This window comes from Notechis scutatus, chromosome 4, assembly GCF_049901735.1.
Source record: "Notechis scutatus isolate UNSWTSFEM ecotype Mainland chromosome 4, rNotScu1.2, whole genome shotgun sequence".
NCBI classification, from domain to species: domain Eukaryota; kingdom Metazoa; phylum Chordata; class Lepidosauria; order Squamata; family Elapidae; genus Notechis; species Notechis scutatus.
The window spans coordinates 116047870-116074459 of record NC_142012.1 but is presented as its reverse complement, the minus strand read 5'-3'; the positions used below and the strand labels follow the sequence as shown (position 1 = coordinate 116074459).

Sequence of the window (26590 nt, the reverse complement as noted above, 5' to 3'; positions counted from 1 at the left end):
GCTGTTTATCATAGCGTTGAAAATCATAGCACCTCCATTAACTTTATAAGAATGTTAAATACTTTGAAATGTTTAAGTTAACCAGTGGTTAACAGAGGAAAGGAATATAGAAAAATGCCTTAAGTTTATCACCAAACAGTAATTTTCTACTGTGTTTGTGTCATTTGCATTATGAATTGTGGATTTTGTAATTTCTGATTTAGTGGTCAACAATAACAGGCACCCTTTATACCCAGTTACGACGAGGGTATATTTTCTAAGTTTTATTTATGTAAGTCACATATGACCAATCTCTATATAAGCAAAAACCATGTTTGAAAATATGTTAATGAATTCAAGAAGGAAAAAATTAATGGGATAAGCATACAGGTGAAACTCAAAAAATTAGAATGTCGTGCAAAAATTCATTTATTTCAGTAATGCAACTTAAAAGGTGAAACTAATATATGAGATAGACTCATGACATGCAAAGCAAGATAGTTCAAGCTGTGATTTGTCATAATTGTGATGATTATGGCTTACAGCTCATGAAAACCCCAAATCCACAATCTCAGAAAATTAGAATATTACATGCAATCAATAAAACAAGGATTGTACATAGAACAATATCGGACCTCTGAAAAGTATAAGCATGCATATGTACTCATTACTTGGTTTGGGCCTCTTTTGCAGCAATTACTGCTTCAATGCTGCGTGGCATGGAAGCTATAAGCTGTGACACTGCTGAAGTGTTATGGAAGACCAGGATGCTTCAATAGTGGCCTTCAGCTCTTCTGCATTGTTCGGTCTCATGTCTCTCATCTTTCTCTTGGCAATGCCCCATAGATTCTCTATGGGTTCAGGTCAGGCGAGTTTGCTGGCCAATCAAGCACAGTAATCCCACAGTCATTGAACCAGATTTTGGTGCTTTTGGCAGTGTGGGCAAGTGCCAAGTCCTGCTGGAAAATGAAGTCAGCATCCCCATAAAGCTTGTCTGCGGAAAGAAGCATGAAGTGCTCCAAAATTTCCTGGTAGATGGCTGGATTGACCCTGGACTTAATGAAGCACAGTGGACCAACACCAGCAGATGACATGGCTCCCCAAATCAACAGACTGGAAACTTCACACTGGACTTCAAGCATCTTGCATTGTGTGCCTCTCCATTCTTCCTGCAGACTCTGGGTCCTTGGTTTCCAAATGAGATGCAAAAGTTGCTCTCATCAGAAAAGAGGACTTTGGACCACTGAGCAACAGACCAGGTCTGTTTCTCTTTAGCCCAGGTAAGACACTTCTGACGTTTGTTTTTCAGGAGAGGCTTGACAAGAGGAATGCAACATTTGAAGCCCATGTCTAGGATCCGTCTATGTGGTGGCTCTTGATGCACTGACTCCAGCCTCAGTCTACTCCGAAAGTCCCCAACACTTTTGAATGGCCTTTTCCTGACAATCCTCTCCAGGCTGCGGTCATCTCTGCTGCTTGTGCATCTTTCAGACATGATATTATTCCGATTAAAATTGGAATTCCGATTTTTTGGCGGGCGGCAGCGCGAGCGGTGGGCGGTGCGAACTGAGCCTGGGTGGCGGGCGGCGCGAGCTGAGCCCGGGCGGCACGAGCGGCGGGCGGCGTGAGCTGAGCCCAGGCGGGCGGCGGGCAGCGTGAGCTGAGCCCGGGCGGGCGGCGGGCGGCGTGAGCTGAGCCCGAGCGGTGGGCAGCGCGAGCTGAGCCCAGGTGGGCGGGCGGCGCGAGTGGAGCCCGGGCGGGCGGTGGGCGGGCGGGGGGGTCTCTCGGCCGGCCCCGATTTTTTTTTCAGAGGGGAATATCATGCCTGATCTTTTTCTTCCACACTTTTCCCTTCCACATAACTTTCTATTAATGTGCTTTGATATAGCACTTTGGGAACATCCAACTTCTTTTGCAATTACCTTTTGAAGCTTTCCCTCTTTATGAAGGGTGTCAGTGATGGTTTTCTGCACAACTGTCAGGTCAGCAGTCTTTTCCATGATTGTGATTCCTACTGAACCAGACTGAGAGACCATTTAAAGGCTCAGGAACCCTTTGCAGGTGTTATGGCTTAATTAGATGATTAGAGTGGGACACTTTGAGCCTAGAATATTGAACCTTTTCACAATATTCTAATTTTCTGAGATTGTGGATTTGGGGTTTTCATGAGTTCTAAGCCATAATCATCTCAATTATGGCACATCACGGCTTGAACTATCTTGAGTCTATCTAATATATTAGTTTCACCTTTTAAGTTGCATTACTGAAACAAACTTTTGCACGATATTCTAATTTTTCGAGTTTCATCTATAGATAATACAAAACAACAAATCTGCATGTTAAGATTTTTTTTGTTTTGACTTTTGAAAGAAGGCATATTCAGCACCTCACATCTGGAGAAATCGTTGATAGTATGTTGTATTACTATAATCCAGCTGTCATTACAATATGTGCTTCTCTAGGTTTGCTTTGTTTCTTCCAAATATATATTTAGTGCTCATAGCTATCTTCCTGGAAAAGGACAGCAGTTCCTAGCAAGGATGGCCAACTGCTATAGTAGTGATCCTATATATTCGAAGGACACATTTGGGTGCAATATGCTGATGTCATACACCTCCCAAACAGTGTAAAGCATTATGGAGCAGTATGCAAGTTTAAGTGTTACTGCTATTGTTAATAATGAAAAATATTTGAACAATTATTTCCTCCTTTTCTCTCTCCATCTGTGCTTCACAGCAAGACAGTACAATTTCCAGTTGTGCAATCTATTTTCTTATTTGCTTCTTTTGTTTTTTCAAGTTAATCTTGACTAGATTGCCAAACAAATCTTAGCAACATTTTCAGAAGTGATTTGCCATTGCCTGCTTCCTAGGGCTTAAAGGAGTCCAGAATCCTCTACCTCGCTTCGTGCCTAAGGCATGGCTGGAACTTCCAGTTTTATAGTTTTATCCTGGTACCCTAACCACTAGACAATGTTTTTAATCCTGATGACTGTACCAAACTGGATCCCAACTGAATTTTTACATTTACATAGGATCTTGCTGTCTCCTGACAATTTCGGTACAACATGGGCTTATTTGGGGCAAATATGGACAAGGAAGCTAAAACAATGGAAAACATTTCCTGATTTGACAGCAGATAATGCCTTATCAGAAGCATTTGACCTTTTCTTATAGTTCTCGATACGCACTTGAACCAACAGAAAACCAGCAGCATCTTATCGTCCCCATATCAAATCCCATTGCATCTGCCCTGATTTATTGTTGGATGATGCTCTGATTTCACATGTGAGAACATGCCTCATAAAACAAGTAGAAGAATTCTCCAACTTGGTTGCCCTCTCTTCAAATATCACCTCATTTGAAAACAATCCAGTTGCATCAGTGACAAGACTACTTCAGTATTTATTTTCATTGCTAACATTCTTTCAATTTTCTTAAATATTACTAATTCTCACTTGGATTTTCTCGTGCATTTTCTGAGTGATTCTCTTTAAAGCTTGACAATTTCAACAACTTGTTACTCTTGGTCAACCCAGCTTCAACTTTCCAAAACCAATCCTCTTGCCTGCTGTTGACTCTGAATAAGACAGTAATGTCTTACTCCAGTTTAAATATTAGGTGAATCTGCATCATTCTCTGAAAGATAGCCAAATTAATCAACCGATTTACACAAAAAGCCAGATAGGACCAAGACCAGCAGTTGCTAGCAGTTTACAGCCCAACTTCTGTAAAATTATTTTACTGCCCAGGTTACATCCAGTAAAATGAGATAGATCTTCTGATGACTTTAAAAAAAATGCATCACATAATGTGAGTTAGAAATTTCCTTGAGCCAGTCATTTACCTCAATAATTTTGGGAAAAGGAGGAGAGCTGGAATGGAGTTTCAATGTCTGCAAACTTGTGGACTACATCTGAGGAAAAATCTATTTTAAGACAATTATCAGGGAAGTATGGGAGAAAGAACTCCAAGCTCTGTTAAATGCAGGCCTGGAAACTCTGAAAATCAATTCTAATATGATCAGTGAGACATCAAATAAGCACAAGCATCTCCATTATAAAAACCTACTTCTGCCTCAGACTCCAACAAGCATAACAAGAAAAGAAGGGAAAACTTGCTAAATAAAAATAAATCTCTGCACTAATTCTTTGTACACAACAATTGTTTTAGTTATTTATTACTCATTTACTTTGCAGTATTCGTTGCCATCTCAATCAGGTTGGCTCCTGGTGAAGTTAAAGAAGTCTAAAATTACATTAAAAACACATAATGGCAATAGAAAAAAAACAGTACAACTTAGGGCCAAATGATAAGCGGAACAATGCTACTTTGGTCTATTTACTTTGGTCTAGTATTAGTTATCCAACTAACAGCCAGTCATACTTCTGGAGCAAAGTGCAATGTATTCACTGCTAAGAAGGCCTGATTCTTGGTCTTTTTGAATAAAAGCATTGTGTTTGGATGGCTTTAATTACGTCGCTGCTCATTTTACATAACTTGAACCCGCATTGTATATCAGACATAAATACAATTGAGCAAGTCCAGAAGTATTTTACCAGAAGAGTACTACATTCCTCAGTTCGCAACAGAATACCCTACAGCACCAGACTTGAGATTCTTGGCTTAGACAACCTTGAACTACACCGACTAAGATTAGATTTAAGCATAGTACATAAAATCATATGTTGCAACATCTTGCCAGTTAATGAATATTTCAGCTTTAACAACAACACGAGCGCACAACAGATATAAACTAAGTGTAAACCACTCCAAACTTGATTGCAGGAAGTATGATTTCAGCAACAGAGTGGTCAATGTCTCGAACTCACTACCTGATTCTGTTGTCACCTGCTCAAACCCTACTCCTTTACCCTCAAACTAACCTCTATTGACCTCACCCTATTCCTAAGAGGTCTGTAAGGTGCGTGCATAAGCGCACAATCGTGCCTACCGTCCCTGTCCTATTGTCCCCAATTATTATTTCCTATTTCTTGTATTTAAACTTATGTTTATTCTTGTTTCTGTTATATTGTAAGCTTTTGACAAATAAAATAATTGACTCTGGGCAACTAATAAAATTAAAAACATAAAACACCATAAAATAGTATCTAAGAACATTCATAGATCCCACTCAACCATACTATCAGTTTCACAGATGAAATGGCAAAGCTACGTTTTGAATGCCTTGCAGGTGTGGGCAACTCTGGTCTTGGAATGAAACCTCTATTTTGTTCTGGAGATCAAGATGGACTGAAATGCATTAGTTTACAGTAAAAGTGACTCAAAGATATGAATGAGAAACAGTCACTTATTAAAGGCACAGCTGAAGTGGCCTGGAAAGGAGTAAGGACAAGGGCATCTGGGACACCTGGACTGGTAAGTACTGCTATGCTGGACATTGACAAGCTAAGGCAGGTAGTGGAAGGAAGCAAGATAGGATTCTGCAAACCTGGGACATGGACAGCACCAGGGTCATATGAGCTAAAATTGAGATAGGAAACAGCACTACTTGAACCAGAGAACTTTCGCAAACATGGAACATTTGGGTTTAAAGTCTTGGAAAATAATGAAGGAGGGACAAAAAGACTTGCAGGCACACACACTACTAATTTGCAGTAGGCAGAACTCTTGCTTATGTATGAATTATTTCTTGGGTGCACTAAAGCAAAATATCAAGCAGTATTAAAGTTCAGGAAATTGTACGAATGTGAAACATGAAATGGTGACTTTAAGGAGCCTTTTTCAGGGTGTGGGCAGAATTAAGTTCTGAATTCTAAAAACCGGAATAACGCAGTGTAGGAGAGAATGCTTTGTCTATTTGTTTTAATTTCCATAAACTTTCTCTTGCTTTTTTCCTCCTCCTTTTAGAAACACATCTACATATTATCCTGTGCAAGTTTCCCTCCCTCCCTCTCTCCACATACACATTTCGTTATTTTGTTCAGTTGTTTTGCCTTGCCACCAAAAATGGCATTTATTGAGATAATGGTATTTGTAGGGCTTGATAATAGCTACCAAGCACTAATTTGTTTTTGGTTTGTTGCTTTTGCTTTGCTGTAGAAATTTTCCTATTCCAGAAATATTTAGGACGAGATTAGCACATACTATTTGGGTGCTTACTATTGGTTGATTGGTTAAGCATGTCTGCAATGTAATACTTTTACTGAGGTATCCAAGTAACTGAAACTAGTTTTTAGTCCTTAAAAGTAAAGCAAGCAGCAGAAAACCCCACTCCTGACACAAGTGTCTCCCTGATCAGCTGAAAAGACACAGCAAGGAGATCAATATTTCATTTAAGGTTTCAGAACATCCTATTTTATGATATTTGTGGGTAAGAATATTGAAAAATTAACATTGTACTCTTCATAATATTTCTTTTCCAAAAAACAAGTTTTTTCAAGAGAAAGGTACAAAGGTACGGGGAAAAGAGACATACTCTGCTTTTCATTTAAACCTACATTTTAAATTTATTTTATAAATTCAAACAAAAAAAAAATAAAGATGCATTGTCAGTAGTAAACTTTTATTGCTTGTTTGAGGGATAATGGGCAAGAGGACATGAATGGGAACCTGTCTATTAATGCAGATAGACAGACAGACAGATAACCTGAGGAAAATAAAAACCAGAAGTTCCTTTCACTCTTCCCTTCTCCTTGGTCTTGTCTCACCACTGCGTCAGTAGGAGGAAAAATACTAAAGCTATTCTTAATCTCACATGATTAAGGTTCAGATGCTTGGCAACTGACTCATATTTATGACGGTTGCAGTGTCCCAGGGTCATGTGCTTGCCTTTTGTAACATTCTGACAAACAACATCAATGGGGAAAACCTATTAACAACCATGTAACTAATTTAACTGCAGTGATTCACTTAACAACTGTGGCAAAAAATTCATAAAATGGGGCAAAATTCACTTAACAAATATCTCAGCAACAGAAATTTTGGACTAAATTTTGATCGTAAGTCGAGGACTACCGGTACTGAGGATTGTTTCTCCATTGATGTCACCTTTATTGTCCCCCGGCCAATGTCTTAATCTGTTGCACAATTCTTGATTGGCAAATTTGAGCAAGATATTTTCGGGGGGGGGGGCACATTGCCTCTCAGCAGAAGTGAGATAAAGAAAAACTTTCAAAAGTTATCTTAATATTTGTGTCTTATACTTCTCCTTCTATCATGAATGATGGCTGTGTTGCTGGGCCAGTCCAGTTCAACCAGAACGTACACAAGCCAGACAAACAGGCTTTGTAGGCTGATAGAGCCGTGTGGCAATCTTATCAAACAGTAGGCAATATCTGCGGTTTGAAAAAGCCAGTTCTTCCTATTAATTCTGGAGTCCGTCATCTCACAAAGTCCCATTACATTTGTGCCAGGTTCTTGCTATAAGGAGAGAACTATGAAAGAATGGAAATATGGTGGGATTTGCCTATACCAGACTAACATTGCCAACAGGTACCAGTGGCAGTCAGTCTTCTGCACTAGTAGTCAATCAGCTGCTATAGTCAATCAGCTGCACTAACAACAGAATTGTCAGACATACACATCAGATTTTATACATTTTAGAATTGTCTTAACATGTTTCAGCAACATCAGAATAGTGTGGCTGCTTCTGGTATGAGTTTGGGTGAGATTATATGAGATAACATAGGAATTCTAAGAAAACATTTTTCCCCAACCATAAGGAAAGGTCTATGGATTTGTTTTCTGAAAGTTTCCCTTCCTGTGTCATTCATTAAATAAAGTATTTTGTTGGATTGTAATAATAGCAATCAAGTCGCCAACTATATCCTCGTAGCAATTCATATCTGTCTTGCTGTTGGAGTAGTGTTACTTTTTTTTTTAAAATGCTATGAGGAAATGAAATAGAAAAGCAAACCAAGTGCCAACCTGGATTTAGTATTATTATTATTGCACCTGTTCTGTGCCCTGTCAAAAGCTTTTTAAATACACTGCAACTTCCCGTATTTTCTCATTAAAACAACTTTCAGTTTTGACAGTAAAAGAGAATATTTCCCATATGAAAAAAATTGGGTATTTCCTTATGAGTCATAGTTAGGGGTATAATTAAGACTGATATAAAAAGACAGCCACTCTAAATAATCCAATTTTCAACAACTGTCTCAGTGACATGATTGGGCATTGCTTATCTCCAGCATAGAAAACATCCTATCCTGTAAGTATTGCTAAAAATCATAACATTTATTTACAGCTGACAATATCTAAAATTTAATTTTATTCTGTGTACAGTAGTTAAAGTGCAAATTGTTTCACTACATTTTATTGTCACAAAATTTGGGTAAAACCCCCTTATAAATACTGTAAATAAAATTTAAAACAGGAATAAAACTTGGAATTTTCTTTGTTTTCATCTTTGGAAGAGTTGTACAAAAGTTTAACTGTGCATGGACATTATCTGCAGTTAATAGTCCTGCACTCTTTTAGTATTCCAAATTTGGCCATAGACCCTCTTGTAAATTCACAAGTATGTAGAATAGAATAGAATAGAATAGAATAGAATAGAATAGAATAGAATAGAATAGAATACTTTATTGGCTGAGTGTGATTGGACACACAAGGAATTTGTCTTGGTGTAAATACTCTCAATATACATAAAGAAAAAGTACATTCGTTAAGAATCAAGAATCATAACATACAACACTTAAAGATGTACATACCTAAGATAACATCCTTTAATTTTAAAGGTGTTTCACCTTCTCTCAGCCTCAAGAAAATTTAATATACAAATGGCATGATTAAAGCAAATGACACTAGCTTACTCTAATATTATTTGGTGTATGCCCTATAAGACTAAGAGTTGGCACTTAGTTTGGAAGATTTACCATTTGGAAGAAGACAAAGGAACTGTCAAAGGTACCTTATGTTTCCTTTAGCTTATCTACAGTCTTATTTTTTTTAAATCATTATTTTTTAAGTAAAACAAACATTTATAATTAAAACTTTTCAGTAGTAGAATTGTTCAATCTACAATATTATAGTTTGAAAATAATTTTTGTACAATACCTATTAGATTATCGTAACAGGAATATAATATGTGCATAATAATTGATTACTAGGAGATACGAAACAACCAAAATTATATTTAGAGTTAAAGTAAATTTACATGATCTTAGTAAAATTTAACATTCCCATAATTTCTATTATATATATAAGCAATAATATCCCACCATTCTCTATAAAATAATGATTTGCTATTTTTTATGGTGAAATAATAGGTTTTACAATAAACTTTGTCAAGCAATGATGTAAACTAGAACTTATCATACTATTTAACTCTTGACATATATATATATATTTCATTGTTCAGCAATAATTTAACTGCTAAAAATGAAAATGCTTTCTTACCTAGCAGTACTTTTATTCTAATTTACATGTATAATAATTCTTAACTTCTGTTTGTTTGTTCTGTTTGTTGTACATATTATTCTGTGTACATATTATTAAATACTTTCGTTCAAAAATCTACAATCTTATCATAGTCTAGCAGGGTTAAAGAATATTCAACTGCATCCCCAAAAATTCACTGATTATATATGAAATATATATGTTATACTTATCACATTTTGATACCATTAATGTAAGACCTTAGTTATTGTAATATGGCTTGAAATGCTATGGTAACTCCAGTTCCATATTTTCATATCCTTTCTTTTTTCATATTTTTGAATAATTTCATTCTTGAATTAATGTTTTAAATTATTTTAATAAATTGAGGAAAATGTACTGCATTAAAGAGGATTATAGTCATCAATAAATGTTTTTGTCTTGGTTTATTAAATTTCAAAAGTCTGAATTTTGCATTTAATGAACTTATACTATGTTCTTTTCAGATACATGCAATTTTGGGAGAGATCATAAACTCTTATTACAATACAATGTACTCTATTGTTATTGTCATTCTCAACATGTCTGATGTAGATGCTGCTTCATATGTTACAATTTTCAACATCTACCTGAGATATTTTAACATCTATGATATTTTCTTCATTTCTTTGTCATGGCAATTGCATGTTTAGGCAATCATAAACTTGAATAGTTCTGTGAGCAAAGTCTGGTGTCTGTCTTGATAAGACCTTAAATTGTTTGTTAATTTTTTCAGAAATATCTGAAAAATATTTTTATCAAGGCAAGTCATCCCCATTCCCATCTCAGGTTCTGTTTCAATTCTTTAAACAAATATTTGATTGGATTGAAATCTTCTTTTAAATACTATATTAAGAGTGATTTGCATTTTAATTTTGTATTCTTTCTCATTGGAAAATGACTATCAATTTCTTGTCTTTCTTAAAAGTATAATCTGATCAACTTATTGAATGATTGAGCACGTCTTCTAGACTTGCTGTGTTTCTTTGTTTTTTGTGGGATATCGGTTCAATTAGATAATAAATAGAAAAATTAGGTGCGGAAATAGTAATAACATTGTGCCATCTGTGACTGAAGCTATCCCTCCACTCCCAAGAAGTGTATACTATCAAAGATTAATTTTAAAATAGTAGAAAACCAATATTTTTAGGAATATGAAATATATGTCACTTGAATATCTTGAATGTAAAATGCAGTTGCCCACAAAGCTGAAACATAATATTCAGTTATAAAGAGCTTTGCAGCCCTAAACCCTCAATCTGTACCTACCCTGTGCTTATACTGGCTATCTTCTAAACCAGGGATCTCCAACCCAAGCTGGCTGGGGAATTCTGGGAATTGAAGTCCATTGGGCTTAAAGTTGCCAAGGTTAGAGACCTCTATTCTAAACCAATTTAAGAAAATCCTGTCCAGACTGAGATATTTTGGCAACAGTTTGAAAGCCATTCAATCCAGGCAGCAGGATACAATATCCTCCCACTGGACAATTCACCTGATACCATTCTGATTACCACTAATCACCAGTAGCACTGCTTCTTGTAGGCAGGTTTTATTGGGCATATGTACATTTATGGATGTGCATATACGCATGCATGTGTAGTGGTCTGTGGGAATATCTTTGAAAGTCAGGAGAATGAAGATCCAAAGGCTCGGCAATAGTCAGATAAGAGACATCTCAGTCCACAAGGTATGGACAGACATAGTAAGCATCATAGAAAAAAATACTTCCTAGTTTCCTGGAAAAATAAAGACAAGGAGGGAAAAATACACCCAGTTATAAATTTCGTTTTAGGCATCCTTTATTGGAGGTTGGTGTTAAATATATTCTTATGTAAAATATATTCGTCATATAGCAGAAATGAATAAAGAAGTGGTAAAAAAGTGAATAAAGAACTTTGAACTATGCCAACTAAGATTGGACTTAAGCATAGTACTTTTTTTTGTTGTTGTTACAACGTCTTACCAGTTAATGAATATTTCAGCTTTAACCACAACAGATATAAACTAAATGTATATCACTCCAAACTCAATTGCAGGAAGTTCAGCAACAGAGTGGTCAATGTCTGGAACTCACTATCTGATTCTGTTGTCACCTGCTCAAGCCCCCCCTCCTTTATCCTCAAACTAACCTCTGTTGACCTTACCCCATTCCTAAAAGGTCTGTACGGTGCATTCATAAGTGCACAATTGTGCCTACCGTCCCTGTCCTATTGTCCCCAATTAGTTCCTATTTCTTGTATTTAAACAAGAATAAACTTATGTTTATTCTTGTTTCTGTTGTATTGTAAGCTTTTGACAAATAAATAAAATAAAAAGAAGAAGTGATATTTGTTCCTTTCAATCCTTGCAAACAAAGAATTATGTTATGTACTAGTCACAGATATGGTGGAATGGGAAGAGGAAGAAGAATAGGGTTTTAGTTCAGTGAATGATTAATCTCATGATAAAATAGGGTTTTTTAAAACTGCAGTTTTCTTCAGTTAATTAATTCCTTGTAGAAATTGAATTTTTAGTGAACAGTTGATGTTCTGAATTTATTTATAGAGAAAAACAGAGAAAGTTCAGTCCAGTGTAACAACTGTATGTATCCACAAAATGCAATGTCTAATGAAAAGAATAGGAAATTCTTCTTGCTGAAACATCACTGGTGTACAGAACATGTCTGTCTGATACTTTTCACTGAAAGCACTGTGTTTTCTAAATACTTAGAAACGAAAGAACATTTTTCACATGAGTTAGCTTGCAATGATTATGGACTATATTTCAAATTTAACACGTCCTATTTTTTTTTCTTTTATCTTGGCACTAGTATTTAAAAGCCATAGTTCTTTTCTTCAAACAAATCCAATTTATTTCTAAAATATGGTGAATTCTGTTCAGCATAGAGATAAGAATTAGTTTTGAAAACTTCATTTTGACTATAATTCTGCTAGTAAAGTGGCATTTATTAGCAAACCTACTATATATTTTCTCCCCTTTGTATCTAAATAGGCTTTCCAGAATAGTTGAAGCATATTAAAGGGTCGTTGTGCAGGCAAAAGGGAAAAGGGGAAAAAGGGAAGTCATATCACAAATAAATCTTTGCATAATACTAATGCCATATAAATTGTTCATTTTGTTAATACTGATGTTTTTATCTGCAAGATGAAAGAAATGTAGGAACTTCATATATTGCTAAAGAGCACTATATATCAGTTCCTAAATCTCTTTTCCTTCTTATAAACTTTTATCAATGTAATTCTTACAATTCTAATCTCAAGGGACTTTTTGTTGCATTTTATTATTCTGTTGAATTTCCAGGATGGTAATTGAATCTTCCATGTTTTGTTTGCACAACATTCCAAGTAGCAACTGGACAAAATTATAGAAATTAAATATCACATTCTTATTCTTGGCAAAAACCATGTTCTTTGGGGGAAACTGACAACTATTGCATATGAGTTTTTGTTTTTTTGGCATATGAAATAATTTTATTTTATTCCAAGTATATGAGTAACTTAAATTTAAATAAGATTAACAAACAATATTGTTACCATCTGATAATATGTTGTGTGGTTACAGTTTCTGTTTGCATTAAATAGATTAGTGAATCCTGAAAAGAAAAGGTCTATCTTTTAGAAATCCTTTGGTTATGGTAGCCTTGAGAAACAGTGAAGTTCATCTTTAACATTCATTCTTTGTTTATTTTTCAGGTTGAACTAATAATCAAATATGGATTCTACAAGAAGAACTAGTATTGGTACATAAATTCTAAATATGTTTTTGCCTGATTCCTCTTTTCACAGCATTTTTTATACTTGATACTTGACAATATGTCTCTTGTTCAATAAATGCAGAACAAGTCTCTGTTATAAAGTTATAACAATTTGTTACACAGTCACCAGGTTATATTCCCACTCTTTTTTCAGGTTGACTTTGATCCAGATTTCAAACCGAATCAAGAATTTGGCAATGGACATTCTTAAGCCACCCTACAATCAGATTTTCATACTAAAAGACCTGCTCCTTTCATTAAATTGTTACTCAATGAAGCAGAAAATGCATCTTGTCCATGCTTTATATTTTACCCTTTATATTTATTATACACTTCAGAGATCTGATCTAACGGAGTTTGTTTCACACTGAGCTCTGCTTCTCATTCATCAAAAAGCTCTACACGTACATTTTTATTTTTACTTGACAATGTTTTTTAAATACTGCTCTGAGTTTTCTGTGAATACCAAGCATATTTCAACACATTTAACCATTTTTATGAACCAAAAGGTTAATTTGGTAGAATTTTATTAAGAACAAAGAGAAATTCTGCTTGTAACTGTAGTCTGCCACTTTCATACAAATCCTTCAGGCTATCTTCTGATTTTAAGAACTAATGGGGCAGTTCCTGACCTTGTTCACGGGCCTTGATGATATGCAATAGTACCATAGTAATCAATAAAATGTATCATGCAGAGGATGAAAGGAGCTTATACAAAAAAATGCTTCCTCATGCTTTCATTTGTATCTAGCTTCAGATCATAGTGTCTACAGCAGCATATTTTCTTTATAACCACCATCATTGCTTAACTATATAAAATTATTATATTAGGATTAGATCAGGGGTCCCCAACCACCGGGCCCCGGACCGGTACCAGTCCGTGGATCATTTTGTACCAGGCCGCAAAGAATGAAAGTAGGGCCTACTTTGCTTGGGTGCCGCCACCTTGTTTTGACGGCGCTTGAGAAAGTGCTTCCGGGTGAGCTTGTCAGTCGTCAGTTGGAAAGCAGCGTTTGGGTGCTGAAGGAATCCTCGTGCCTTAGTTTCGTCGAAAGGGGGGGGCTTCAAACGAAGAGCCATCCCAATGGCGGTGGAGTCTCGCATTACTCAGGAGGAGATTAAGAAAGAGCCTGAAAAACCCATCAACCACGAGAAGGAGGAGTTGAAGGTGGCGGGGAGAAGCGGGGGACGGCTGGCTGGCCGGTCGCTCGGCTCGCCTTGCCTTGGTCGTGCGTGCTGATGCCGGTACCGGTCTGTGGATCATTTTGTACCTGGCCGCAAAGAATGAATAATCGTGAAACTGGTCCCTGGTACAAAAAAGGTTGGGCACCACTGGATTAGATGATACATTATTCTTCCAAATATGTTTTTCCCAAAGTATTTTAATATGCTTTGCCACAGTGTAAATTTTTATTTGTTTTGAGATATATAGTCAATTGGAAATCATACAATAGGCAGTGCTGTGTTTGGAGTGTTCTCACAAACATATATAGATATCATATTATTCCCTTTTAGATTAAACAACATTTTGCAAATGCAAGTGTAAGCAATAGTATGGAACACAAATTAAAATCAGGAGATAAAAGGAAACCCAAAGAAACTACTTTTCATAAACCCCATCTTCTGTACTTTTCTATATATTTCTATCCCAGCAAACAAATTTCTTTATGCATTCTATCCTTTACATCATATCCAATTGTGAAATTTTCAACTTTCATGCAATGGACAGAATCAGTTTAATATGTATAACTATTTTTACTTTTTTAAATCTTCATTTTTCACAATGAGCTAGCCACTGTCTTCTTCCAGCATTTACAAATCTGAAAATTTCTCCATTCATTTCTCAATTTTTAGGAAATATTATACCAAGCTACACAAATTAATCATCTTATTCTAATCTTGCAATTTATGTATCATTCATTCTATTTTTCTTGTCCCACACTACAACTTTGGTCTGTAGAAAATTCTGGTTGTGGTAATTTTGGAATTTGAAGTTCACACATATTAAAGATGTTGAGGTTGAAAAACACTATATTAGAACCTTATTTTTTATTTTCCACAAAATTGCTCTTCCGTGTCTCTTGTCATCTTTTTTGTTCCTTGTTCCAATATACACTTTGCTTACCTCCCATCTTCTAGGTCTAGGAAGTATTTGCTATGTAGTGACATATTCAAGATATTTTGGAGATGTTCATTAAAAAAAATAAAGAATGCCATTTCTTATTTATTGCAGTTATTAGTTTGTTTCATGTATGTTTAAAGCCTAGGTAGAGCATGAGTAAGAAAAAGAGAGATGGCTTGATGATATTTCAAGGCCAAAATTTGGTTGCCCAGCATTTAGCATTAGTTATTGTGCAAGAATATCTTTTTATAAAACATGACCTTTTGTTTTTCTTTCTTAGAAAATTGTGACAGCAGTGTTTACAAGCATGGTTTCTTCATAAAATCACCACCACCTCAGCTTTTTAATAATCAGGTACAGTTAGGAAAATTATAGCATCATCAAAATGCATTCCTAATGTGTTGATTTTCTACTAATATATGAAATTGATTTTTCCCCTTTCTGTAGGTTTCCTGGAAAAAGAGATATTTTATTCTTTCTCATTCTGCCCAAAATCGTTATATCTTGAGCTATCACAAAGGCCAGCAAATAAAGGGCCACATTGAAATTAATGAGTAAGTATTTGAACAAATGGATCACAGTTTATTTTAGCTGACTTACTGGTGAAATACAACATTTCTGATGCTTAAATAATAAAGGTTACTGTACTTTTCCCTGGTTCTTTAACAAATGTTGGTCTACATTACATGATATGAGGCTGCACTTTCCCTATGTCACAGCTCCCTGACCCCCTATTCTTTGTGATCCTAACCCTGTTCCACAAATATTTAAAAACCTAGTTCTTCCATGACCCCTAGCACAGGATGAAACAGTCCCTGATACTGAATCTCTGTTTAATAAGCTTGGCTAGGTTTTGTTTTATGCTGTAGGATCATTATCATCATTTTTATTTCTAACATCTTAGTTAATTTCTATTTGATGTTTAGTTGAGGCATGATTCAATAAGTAAGTAAGTAAGTAAATATTAGAGATGAAGGTGGAAGAGAACAGTCAAATTACACTTTTCATGCATTAAAATAAATGGGTATAACAGAATTGCATGAGTTTAGTCGCTTTCTGACTCTGTGGACTTGTGAAAAGAGACCTAATATGATTATGCACAAAGAGATCCTTTTTGTGAAGACACAATCCTGATTCTACAATTACTGTATCTGGGCTTGAAAACCCTAGATGACTACAAGCAAAGAGTGACGAACTATTTAATGGTTGCCTGGGTTTTGTAGCCTGGGTATGATAGCTCTACTGATTGTCTAGAAACTTCTTGGGCAGGAATTTTCTGTACCAGATATAAGCTACAGACTCTCTTCTCATATCTGAGAAGAATTTATAATATTTGTTTACCTATTTTATATTTATTTGACAGGGCTTCAAAAATAGAACTCGGCATAGGTGACTTTGAGAAAATGTCTGCAGTGAAAAAGATGTTCAAGTGCCAGTTCACCGAAGTATTGAGTATTACTACAGAGAACAGAATATATTACCTTATTGGAAAAGATAGGTAAGTTCACAATCCTTTTATGGGACATAGTTTTAATTTGTTATAATGTTGGAAAAAAGAACACCCAAATATTAAAAATGGATCCTCAGACTAAATATTTCTGGGGTATGACAGTGTTTAAACACATACAGTGATGGAGGTATTTTACTATCTTGAAACCTGCATGTATTATGAAATTACTCTTATTGATAAGATGTTTTTTCTAGCATCCACCTATAATCTGCTTCCCTATAATTTCAGACCATTATTCTGAATTCTGCAGCTTGCATAGAAAAGAGATATTAACTGCAGTGGGCATAGTTCAATACTGTTTATGACAGAGTTAGATTCTCCAGATTTGTGTCATAAAGCTGCAAAAGAGAAAAACAACTTATGATGAACACTTTCTCACAATTATGGGAAAGAAGGGGGAAGGAAGAAAGGAAAGAAAGAAAGAAAGATATTTTTTATAATTAGAGATTATTCTAAGAGCTAACCATTTCCCACTATTCTAGAATAGAGGAAATTCAATCATGAGAGGGGAAACATAAGCTAATTCTTAAGTGAAATCAAATCCAGTGAAATATTCTGCATGGCTCCTTTGAAAACTATCTGAAGTTCGGACTTGCATTGCTTTTTTGGACAAAAATATGGAAGTGGTTTTCCTGTGTCTTCTTCTGGGATTTTTAAAAATTTCCTATTCTAGCATCCAAATCCAAGAGAATTCCATTCTTCTAAGCCACCTTAACCCAAGTCCAGATAGGTGCTGCAGCTTGTTGCATGCGTCTTGATTAATTCTGCAATTCATAGGCAAAGGCAAAGAATGACACACAGTCATCATCTGAGACAATTGCTAAATGTTGTGAGCATCATCTGGACTTAATTTTTAACTTCTGTTACTCTTTTGTCTGTTGTAAAACATTTAAAACTCTAGCAAGGAAGTTGAGGAATGGGCCACCTTCATGTTTACATTGTGCTCAGAAAAACAGGTAAATTAATGTTGTCTTTTGTGATATACCATACCATATCTAATGCTTCTGGAGGGAGGGGGGGAGCCAAACTGTTAATTATCATTTGCCTCTGTCCTTTTCCAACCATATTCTAGTTCACAAGGAAACGTGGCATATACACAAATGGGATTTTTACCAGCAAATGTTGCCAAAAGCTTTAATGAGGCAATCAGATTACAGAAGTCAAGTTTCAAATTATTAACTCAAGAAATGTCACTTTTACAAGCCACATTGTCAACTTTTGAAGTTGATAATGATACGCTCATTCTTTTTTTATTTGCCTTCATTAAAGACAAGTTTACTTTAAAAATTTCCTTAGTTAAGATGTGAATCAATTTTTCTCCACCCGATTCACATTTTACTTTCACTAAAATTTTCTGTGAGGAAAGCGGGCTTCTAAATCTCCTGAATGTTGACAAGATAATATCTACCTGATTCTTGATTTTTACTTGTGATCCAAGTCCAATTTTAAAAGACAGAATTACAACATATCAAATATAAACTGTCTTGTACTGTATTTATTTAAAATATTTATATGGCTGCCAATCTTTGTTATGAAGAAAAAATAGTTATATCTTAAGCAACTCTGAGTAACACAACAACAATGAAAGCAATAACTATAAAGCAATCAAAGGTAACAACTATAAAGCAATCATAAAAACAGTAAAACAATAAATTAAACTTATACAGAAAATAATACAAAATAATGTAAGAAAGGCACCAGATGGTTTATGCAGACTGTGGCTATTGTTAATATTTAGCAACTTCCTTAAGTGTTAGATGAAATTTTGAGACAGTCTAAACTAAATCATCAATCTCCTATGTTATTAACAATCATAGAACTGATTACTAGTGAGTCTTTGCTGGTAAGGGAAAACTTTTCTTTGTTTAATGTTTACTTATAAATCACATTTACACAAGTGTTCTGGATGGCATACAATTTAAAATAATATACAGTGTGGTAAAAAGCAAAAAAAAAAAAAGGTGAAAACCCAAGAACTAAAACATTAAAGTGTTAATCAATTTTCCTCCAGGGCACATCCTGGAAAAGAGATGATGAAAGGTCAGCACACCTGAGACTATTGTAGCCTTGCAACACAATCCTTGCATTGTTTCCAGAAAAGCACCAGGACAGAAAAAGGCTTATTTGATCAGCCACAATGATCCCTGTCACAAAATATTTAATAGCAAGAGCTCACAGAAAAATAATGCAATTTTATATCCCAAAGTAATATGTCTTCACCTAGAAAAGACAATTTGGACGTTTTCAACACTGCAAAACATTTGACGATTAAATGACCATGAATACAATAAACAAGCAAGTAGTGCTTTGCTAACTTTTGCATAATTTTCTGAAGATACTTACCACCCTAGGTGGATGGAATGTGATGTGGATCTTAATTGTGGGCATCTGCATTTCAGAGAAAGAATATGTCCATTTATTTGTAACACAGTTTATTCGCTGCCCATTTTTGTGGATCTCAAGTAATTTGTTAATTGGTTTACAAAGTAAGGAATGTGTAAAAAAAAACAAATACAAGCAACAACTAATAATTTGCCTAAAAGATATCCTGCACACTACTTGCCCCTAAATGCTTGAAGAAACATGTCTTCAGCTGTTATGAACAACAGTTGGATGATTTATATAAAAGTATATAAAGTTTGTTGTGTAAATTTTGAATTTCAGAAACTGAAAGTCAGAAGTCGGTCCCAATCTGTCCCAGCCTGTCTTGATGATTTGGATACTATTTCTATCACCAAAAAGGATCAGTGTCTTGGCACTAAATATGAAGTAAGTGTTTAATTTTATAGACTTTTATAGACATATCCACTTTAATTGCAAGCCATAAAGGAACAAGGTATTAAGAAGTCCAGAAATACCCTCTCCTAAGAAATTTGACTTCATTCTTCATTCTTTCTCCCAATAGTCAGTCTTATATTCCCACTAAGCATGCTTAGTCATTATTAGCTTGTTTTAGGAGTTTTGGGAGGGATGTACTTGATCAGACTTTCTTCCATTCTTATCACCCTAGATATTTATGATTTTTTTAAAATTCAAAATTGGTGATTAAGCATAGTTTTTTTAAAAATGAACACTATCCTTTTCTTTTTCCACAATTTTAACATATTAAAAGGAAATTAAAGCAAAAGTGTCTATATTAATTCTCATCAGAAACTCTATCTCAAATTTTCAGCTATCACTGTTAATTAAGCACCTTGAAATAAAGCCATTAAGTGACTAATTATTTTCTTTGCGGCATAGAACATAGCAGCAGCAGCTTACAAAAAAAGGCCAAACTCAGACCCGACTTGTAAAGAAATCCAGAAAGAATTACATATTTATGAATCACCAAGAAAACTCCTACAACGCCTGGTGAGTTCAGAAACTGATACTGGCTATGTTGTCCATCAGGATTATCTGAAATATTTGTTAATAATATTATTTACATTAAGGGGAACAATTTCACAAACTGTATTTCCTTCCTTCCTTCCCACCCACCCACCCATTTACCTACCTACCTATTTACCAATTGTTACTTTACTTCTGGTTCTTTTTACTCTTGTGAAGCTCCAAATATGGTAATGTTTGACAAAGGAGTTAGTATTGATGAATGATTAGTAAAACAATGCAGTATGTAGATATTTTATCTTTTGGCCAGACTATCTATACAAAATAAATGTGTGTGGGATCTAGGCATTAGCTTGATAATGTTCAGTAGATATCTGAGCATTTTACTGCCTTTTAAAATTATATCAACAGTTTTTATCACTGTACTTAATAGACAAATATATACCAACTGACAGAAAGGGGTTTTAATTTGAATTTGTTTTCCCATATTATAACATATAAATATACACTGCTCAAAAAAATAAAGAGAACACAAAAATAAGACAACCTAGATCTGAATGAATGAAATATTCTTATTAAATACTTTGTTCATTACATAGTTGAATGTGCTGACAACAATATCACACAAAAATTATCAATGGAAATCAAATTTAGCAACCCATGGAGGTCTGGATTTGGAGTTACACTCAAAATTAAAGTGGAAAAAAACACTACAGGCTGATCCAACTTTGATGTAATGTCCTTCAAACAAGTCAAAATGAGGCTCAGTAGTGTGTGTGGCCTCCACGTGCCTGTATGACCTCCCTACAATGCCTGGGCATGCTCCTGATGAGGTGGTGGATGGTCTTCTGAGAGATCTTCTCCCACACCTGGACTAAAGCATCCCCCAACTCCTGGACAGTCTGTGGTGCAACATGGCGTTGGTGGATGGAGCGAGACATGATGTCCCAGATGTGCTCAATTGGATTCAGATCTGGGGAACGGGAGGGCCAGTCCATAGCATCAATGCCTTCATCTTGCAGGAACTGCTGACACACTCCAGCCACATGACGTCTAGCATTGTCTTGCATTAGGAGGAACCCAGGGCCAACCGCACCAGCATATGGTCTCACAAGGGGTCTGAGGATCTCATCTTGGTACCTAATGGCAGTCAGGCTACCTCTGGCGAGCACATGGAGGTCTGTGCGGCCCCCTAAAGAAATGCCACCCCACACCATTACTGACCCACTGCCAAACTGGTCATGCTGTAAGATGTTGGAGGCAGCAGAACGTTCTCCACGGCGTCTCCAGACCCTGTCACATCTGTCACATGTGCTCAGTGTGAACCTGCTTTCACCTGTGAAGAGCATAGGGTGCCAGTGGCGAATTTGCCAATCTTGGTGTTCTCTGGCAAATGCCAAACATCCTGCACGATGTTGGGCTGTAAGCACAACCCCCACCTGTGGACGTCGGGCCCTCATACCACCCTCATGGAGTCTGTTTCTGACCATTTGAGCAGCCACATGTACTTTTGTGGCCCGCTGGAGGTCATTGTGCAGGGCTCTGGCAGTGCTCCTCCTGTCCCTCCTTGAACAATGGCAGAGGTAGCGGTCCTGATGCTGGGTTGTTGCCCTCCTACAGCCTCCTCCATGTCTCCTGATGTACTGGCCTGTCTCCTGGTAGCGCCTCCATGCTCTGGACACTACGCTGACAGACACAGCAAACCTTCTTGCCACAGCTCACATTGATGTGCCATCCTGGATGAGCTGCACTACCTGAGCCACTTGTGTGGGTTGTAGACTCCATCTCATGTTACCACTAGAGTGAAAGCACCGCCAGCATTCAAAAGTGACCAAACCATCAGCCAGAAAGCATAGGAACTGAGAAGTGGTCTGTGGTCACCACCTGCAGAACCACTCCTTTATTGGGGGATGTCTTGCTAACTGCCTATGCTTTCCACCTGTTGTCTATTCCATTTGCACAACAGCATGTGAAATTGATTGTCAATCAGTGTTGCTCCCTAAGTGGACAGTTTGATTTCACAGAAGTGTGATTGACTTGGAGTTACATTGTGTTGTTTAAGTGTTCCCTTTATTTTTTTGAGCAGTGTATTTTAGACAGTGACCTCCATTTTCTGCACTTCATTTCTGATTTTCTAATAAAATCAGATACCTCACTGTTTTGTGCTTATTTTTATAGATAACATTTATTTTTATCTTGTCAAATGGTATTAAGTAAAGAATAATTAAATTATTGTTTTAGAGGCAAATGACAAATATTCCTGTTGAAGAACTGGAAGAAAAAGACAAAGAAGAATATTATGCTTCTCCAACAAGTATTTTAGCACAGGTAAGCAGAATGGCATGATCTCCCATGTTATTGATTAGGCTAGCCATGGAGTATGCATAATCCATTTGTTTGCATTAATAAATACATCATGTAGCATGTTATTTATTTACACATTCATTATTTGTAAATTATTTGTGTGCTGCTTAATCAATTTAGGAGGGTTATAATCATAAGCTATAAATATCTGAATTCATCACAGAAATATAATCAACATAGAAACATAGAATCTCTAAGTTTTTGCCCATCCACAGTTTTAACTGCTATCCTGAATAGAATGTTAACAGCAGACATTCTGAGCTCAGGAAATAAGCTGTTCCAAAGCAAGAGAATGGTGACCATCCCTCCTCCCTCCCTCCCTCCCTCTCTCTCTCTCTCTCTCTCTCTCTCTCACACACACACACACTTGTCTCCTTTAGTATCTCAAGTGTAGATTCTTAGTCCCCAATACATCTCATGTTAACACAGATGCATATTCCATCTATTTATGTTTAACATAATCCCAGATAATTTAAGCATTATGTGTACCACAGCAGGAAAAAAAACCATAAATGAGAAAAAAAACAGATTTGTTTTTCTTTGTCATTAATTTGTCATCCAAAGGGCAATTCCATACAGACCAACTGTGATATATATAATGCTGATTCACTAGGGGCCACTTTGAGAAAAAAGCTTGATTTGAGCAGGGCTGATGAAATGAGCCTATTTTTCCTTTTGCCATCTTTTTTGTCTAAATCAAATTGAACCATGTTCTAAGATTTTCAGCAGTCCTAGTTACTGAGATTTTTTAAGAAACTAAATTGATTACTAAACAATTACTATTTTATTTTGCTTCACTACTAAGAAACAATTTTAGCTTTAACTAAGTGTATCAATATTCCCATGATAGCAGAATCCAAATCTAGAAATTGTTAAGTTTAGTTGATGACATTTGTATATAAACAGTGCATAAGACATACATTTATTAATTGCATATCATTTATTTTCAAAGTTGGATGAGGTGATTGATGGGTTTAACACTCCGGGAAAACCTAGCATCTCAGACAATGAAAAGCTCAGTAGTAATGAAGAATACATGTTCATGAAAGATTTGTAAGTATACTAGCAATAAGATATTTCTCTCCTGAAACAAATATTACACATTTCTTTTACAACTTTCCTTCCATGTGAGTAACAAAGTCAAAGTCAACAATAAGTGCAATACTTTAAAAGTTTTCCTGATTATGCATGTTGCAGGTAAGACCACCAGAGTTGGCTTCAAAACTAGAATGGCAATAGATGACAGAAAAACCAATCCTTTATTTGGCAGCCCATATCTAGTAGTTCTACTAGAAGTGCTTGGTTTCTGTTGTCCCCTGGACAATACAGTCATTTCTGATCTAGAGCAACTTGGTGCAGCCAGCTGTGGATGGCCAGCTAGGGGCAGCCCCACTGCCACCGCAAGTTGCCTGTCATGCCCCTGTCAGTGTCTGAATCCAAGGAGGAAGCCAGACAGTTGACAGGGAATGGGACTGTGGCTCTGTTGACTATGGAGGAGACTGGGGAAGGGCAAAGTCCAGCTGGGCAGAGCAGGAGAGAGATAGAACAAGGGAGAAGGAGTTCAGAGGAAGAACCAGGCCCACCCATTCTTCATCCCAGGGCACAGAGGAAGAAACAGAGAAGAGAGTGGGTTGTGTGGCTTATGGGGAGGAAAGAGCCCTGATTCCCTTCATTAGCACAGCTGGGAAGACAATTGATAAGAAAGGCAGGCTGCGTGCAGCAGGCTGTTAGGAGCAAACGTGACTTTATCTGGTGCTGTCATGGCTTATCTGTGTTCCTGGCATCTTCCCAACTGTGTGAGGTTTGCCATGCCTTCAAATCTGAAATTCTTGTTCCTGCCCTACCAAATTAATTACTTGAGTTTGGCTTGTTTGGACTTTAAGTTACAGTTTGTGTTGACCATGTTTTGGACTTAATTTTCTGCAGTCAAAGGCTGTTCCTGGGAGAGTTTTTCTCCAGCCAGAAGGTAACCTAGACATTGGGGAAAAGTTGGAGATAATAAAGGGACTCTTATTAATTATCTCACTGTGTTACCTTTGTGCCATGCCCCAGGTTATCACATTGCCTCTGCCAACTCACTGATACCAGGTTGTTGCAGTATGCACTCAATATGTGCCTTTCAGTGTGGGAGAAACTCATTGCCCGTGCCTAAATGGAGAGCCAAGCAAACAAGTGAGTGAGTGAGGAGGTGGCCAGAGTGCACAGTGGAGGCAGAGGTGGTGGGAGATGTGAGAATGGCTGCCACTACCATTATGTGTTCTGACTACCCACTCGTCTGCCCGTCCACCTGCCTCTCACTTGCTCACTTGCCTGCTCGCTGGCCCAGTTCCATCCGGGCAACCTCAGCAAGTTGGTCATGCTGAGGTGTCCCATTCTGGTCTTTTCTCCTTTAAAAAAATGGCACAAAGCACTTCCTTCTGGGTTCTCTTTTTATGTCAAAATACACCCCCCCCCCCGAAAGATTTTCTCTCAATTGGCTAATTGCTTATTGCAAATAATCTGGATAGGAGAGAGAATGAGAATTCTGAAAGCATGAAGACTAGAGAGATAGGTCAAAGATTTAGAGGACGAGGAAGGAGTTTAGGACTGTAAGGGAAAATTCCAGGGTTGAATTTGGGCTCCTGTGTTCCTCTTGACTGTTCTTTCTAGTTTAAATTAATCTTTATTGTACATTCAGTCTTGCTGATATACAGTTATATTTCAAAAGGACTATCAGCATGTGAACATTTGATTAACTATATCTCCTGAATTCAAACTGATGTAAGATTGGAGATCAGTATCAAAAGTAAAATCTAATTTCTGATATTAATACTAGAACAGTCAGAAAGATGCTAATTATTACCAATAATTCTAATTGCATATTGATCGCATATTTAACTTGTAATCAATAAGTTTCTAAAACTTATTTTAGTCTGTATGTAATATTGACTACATATTATTGATGAGAATGACATAACAAGATGGATTTAAGCAAAACCTGCTAATAAGAAGAGAAGTACATGACCTTGATGTTTGTTGTATGGCCTAACATGGTATTTAAAGTTTATTAATAATGACGTTGGAAGTAATATGTTTTGTTTTGTTTTTCTGGTTTTGCTATAAGCAGTTCATATATGTCCAGGCAGTTGCCAGGAGTCAACACTGACTTAAAGGCATATATGACTGTCTAAATATGGAATCATCCATAATTATTTGAGCTAGAACAAGAAGCAAATAAAAAGCTAGATCTCTAAATATGTGAAGGCCCAGAAAAAGAAAAATTAAGGAAGAATGTTCAATTTGGGGAGGGGGGAAATAAGAAAGCATAACAATGCAACATAAATAAGTTTATTTCCAAATACTTCAGTGTACTCAATGTACTTTCAATACATGTCAAAAGACTGACTTCAGAAATTAATGACTTATGGCTATGAGGTCAGTGAGTAAACCATCACATTTCTAAACTAAACTTTACCTGCATTATCCTAAATTTGTTCTTAATTTTATATGATCTACTTTCATTCAACTGTTGCTCTTCAGGTGATTGTCCAGAAGTAAGATTTTTGAGGACCTGACTGATAAATATCTTTTAAGGTTAATATAATCTGTTCCTCAGGATTCCAGAGATGGTGGAAGATAAAATAAAGGCAAAACATGTCAATAATGAATTAGTGGTCCTTTCCCAAAATCAGATGGATCTACAAGTGGCAGAAGATAGTCAACATAAACCAAAGCCATTACCAAGAATATTGGAAAAAACACCAAAACTCTTTTTTTTATCAGTGGTTCAATTGTCCATTATACTCAGGTAAGAATTTCTTTTGAATAGAATCATTTCTTTCATGACTGTAAATGTTGAGATCTAAAAGGAAACCTTGTTAAATTGTTCCAATTCTAAATAGATAAACATCATATTGGTAGCTAATAAACAAAAAAATTAAGTTAGCATGTTGTTCCATTTTGTGAACCAGGAAGTAATGTTTAACTTTATCTCTCCATCATCTTATTCATTGAATTCAGCAAAGCATAAATTTGTTCCTTAATTTACATATTAAGTAGACATAGAGGAGAAATAAAATGGCCCAATTTTTCCTTCTTACTGGAAGCCTTTTCTTTTGTTGTGACATGTAATTGTCTATCTGTATTTGGTTTGACAGCATCCTGTACTCCTG

General features: G+C 36.2%; 1 protein-coding gene across 3 annotated transcripts in view; it reads left to right on the top strand.

Annotated features, from left to right (window-relative positions):
• Positions 1-8010: 8010 nt before the first annotated feature.
• PLEKHS1 (pleckstrin homology domain containing S1) overlaps positions 8011-26590 on the top strand; it is a 30957-nt gene continuing 12377 nt past the window's right edge. For 2 of the 3 annotated variants that reach the window (XM_087964522.1, XM_087964523.1), the window contains exons 1-11: positions 8011-8154; positions 13055-13101; positions 15519-15592; positions 15686-15792; positions 16602-16736; positions 17650-17704; positions 19413-19517; positions 19989-20099; positions 22317-22403; positions 23392-23492; positions 26035-26226. In XM_087964522.1, coding sequence (XP_087820648.1) covers positions 13074-13101; positions 15519-15592; positions 15686-15792; positions 16602-16736; positions 17650-17704; positions 19413-19517; positions 19989-20099; positions 22317-22403; positions 23392-23492; positions 26035-26226 — 995 coding nt within the window. In that variant the 5' untranslated portion in view covers positions 8011-8154; positions 13055-13073. The remainder of the gene's footprint in view (positions 8155-13054; positions 13102-15518; positions 15593-15685; positions 15793-16601; positions 16737-17649; positions 17705-19412; positions 19518-19988; positions 20100-22316; positions 22404-23391; positions 23493-26034; positions 26227-26590) is intronic. The other variant, XM_087964524.1, reaches the window with a different exon arrangement.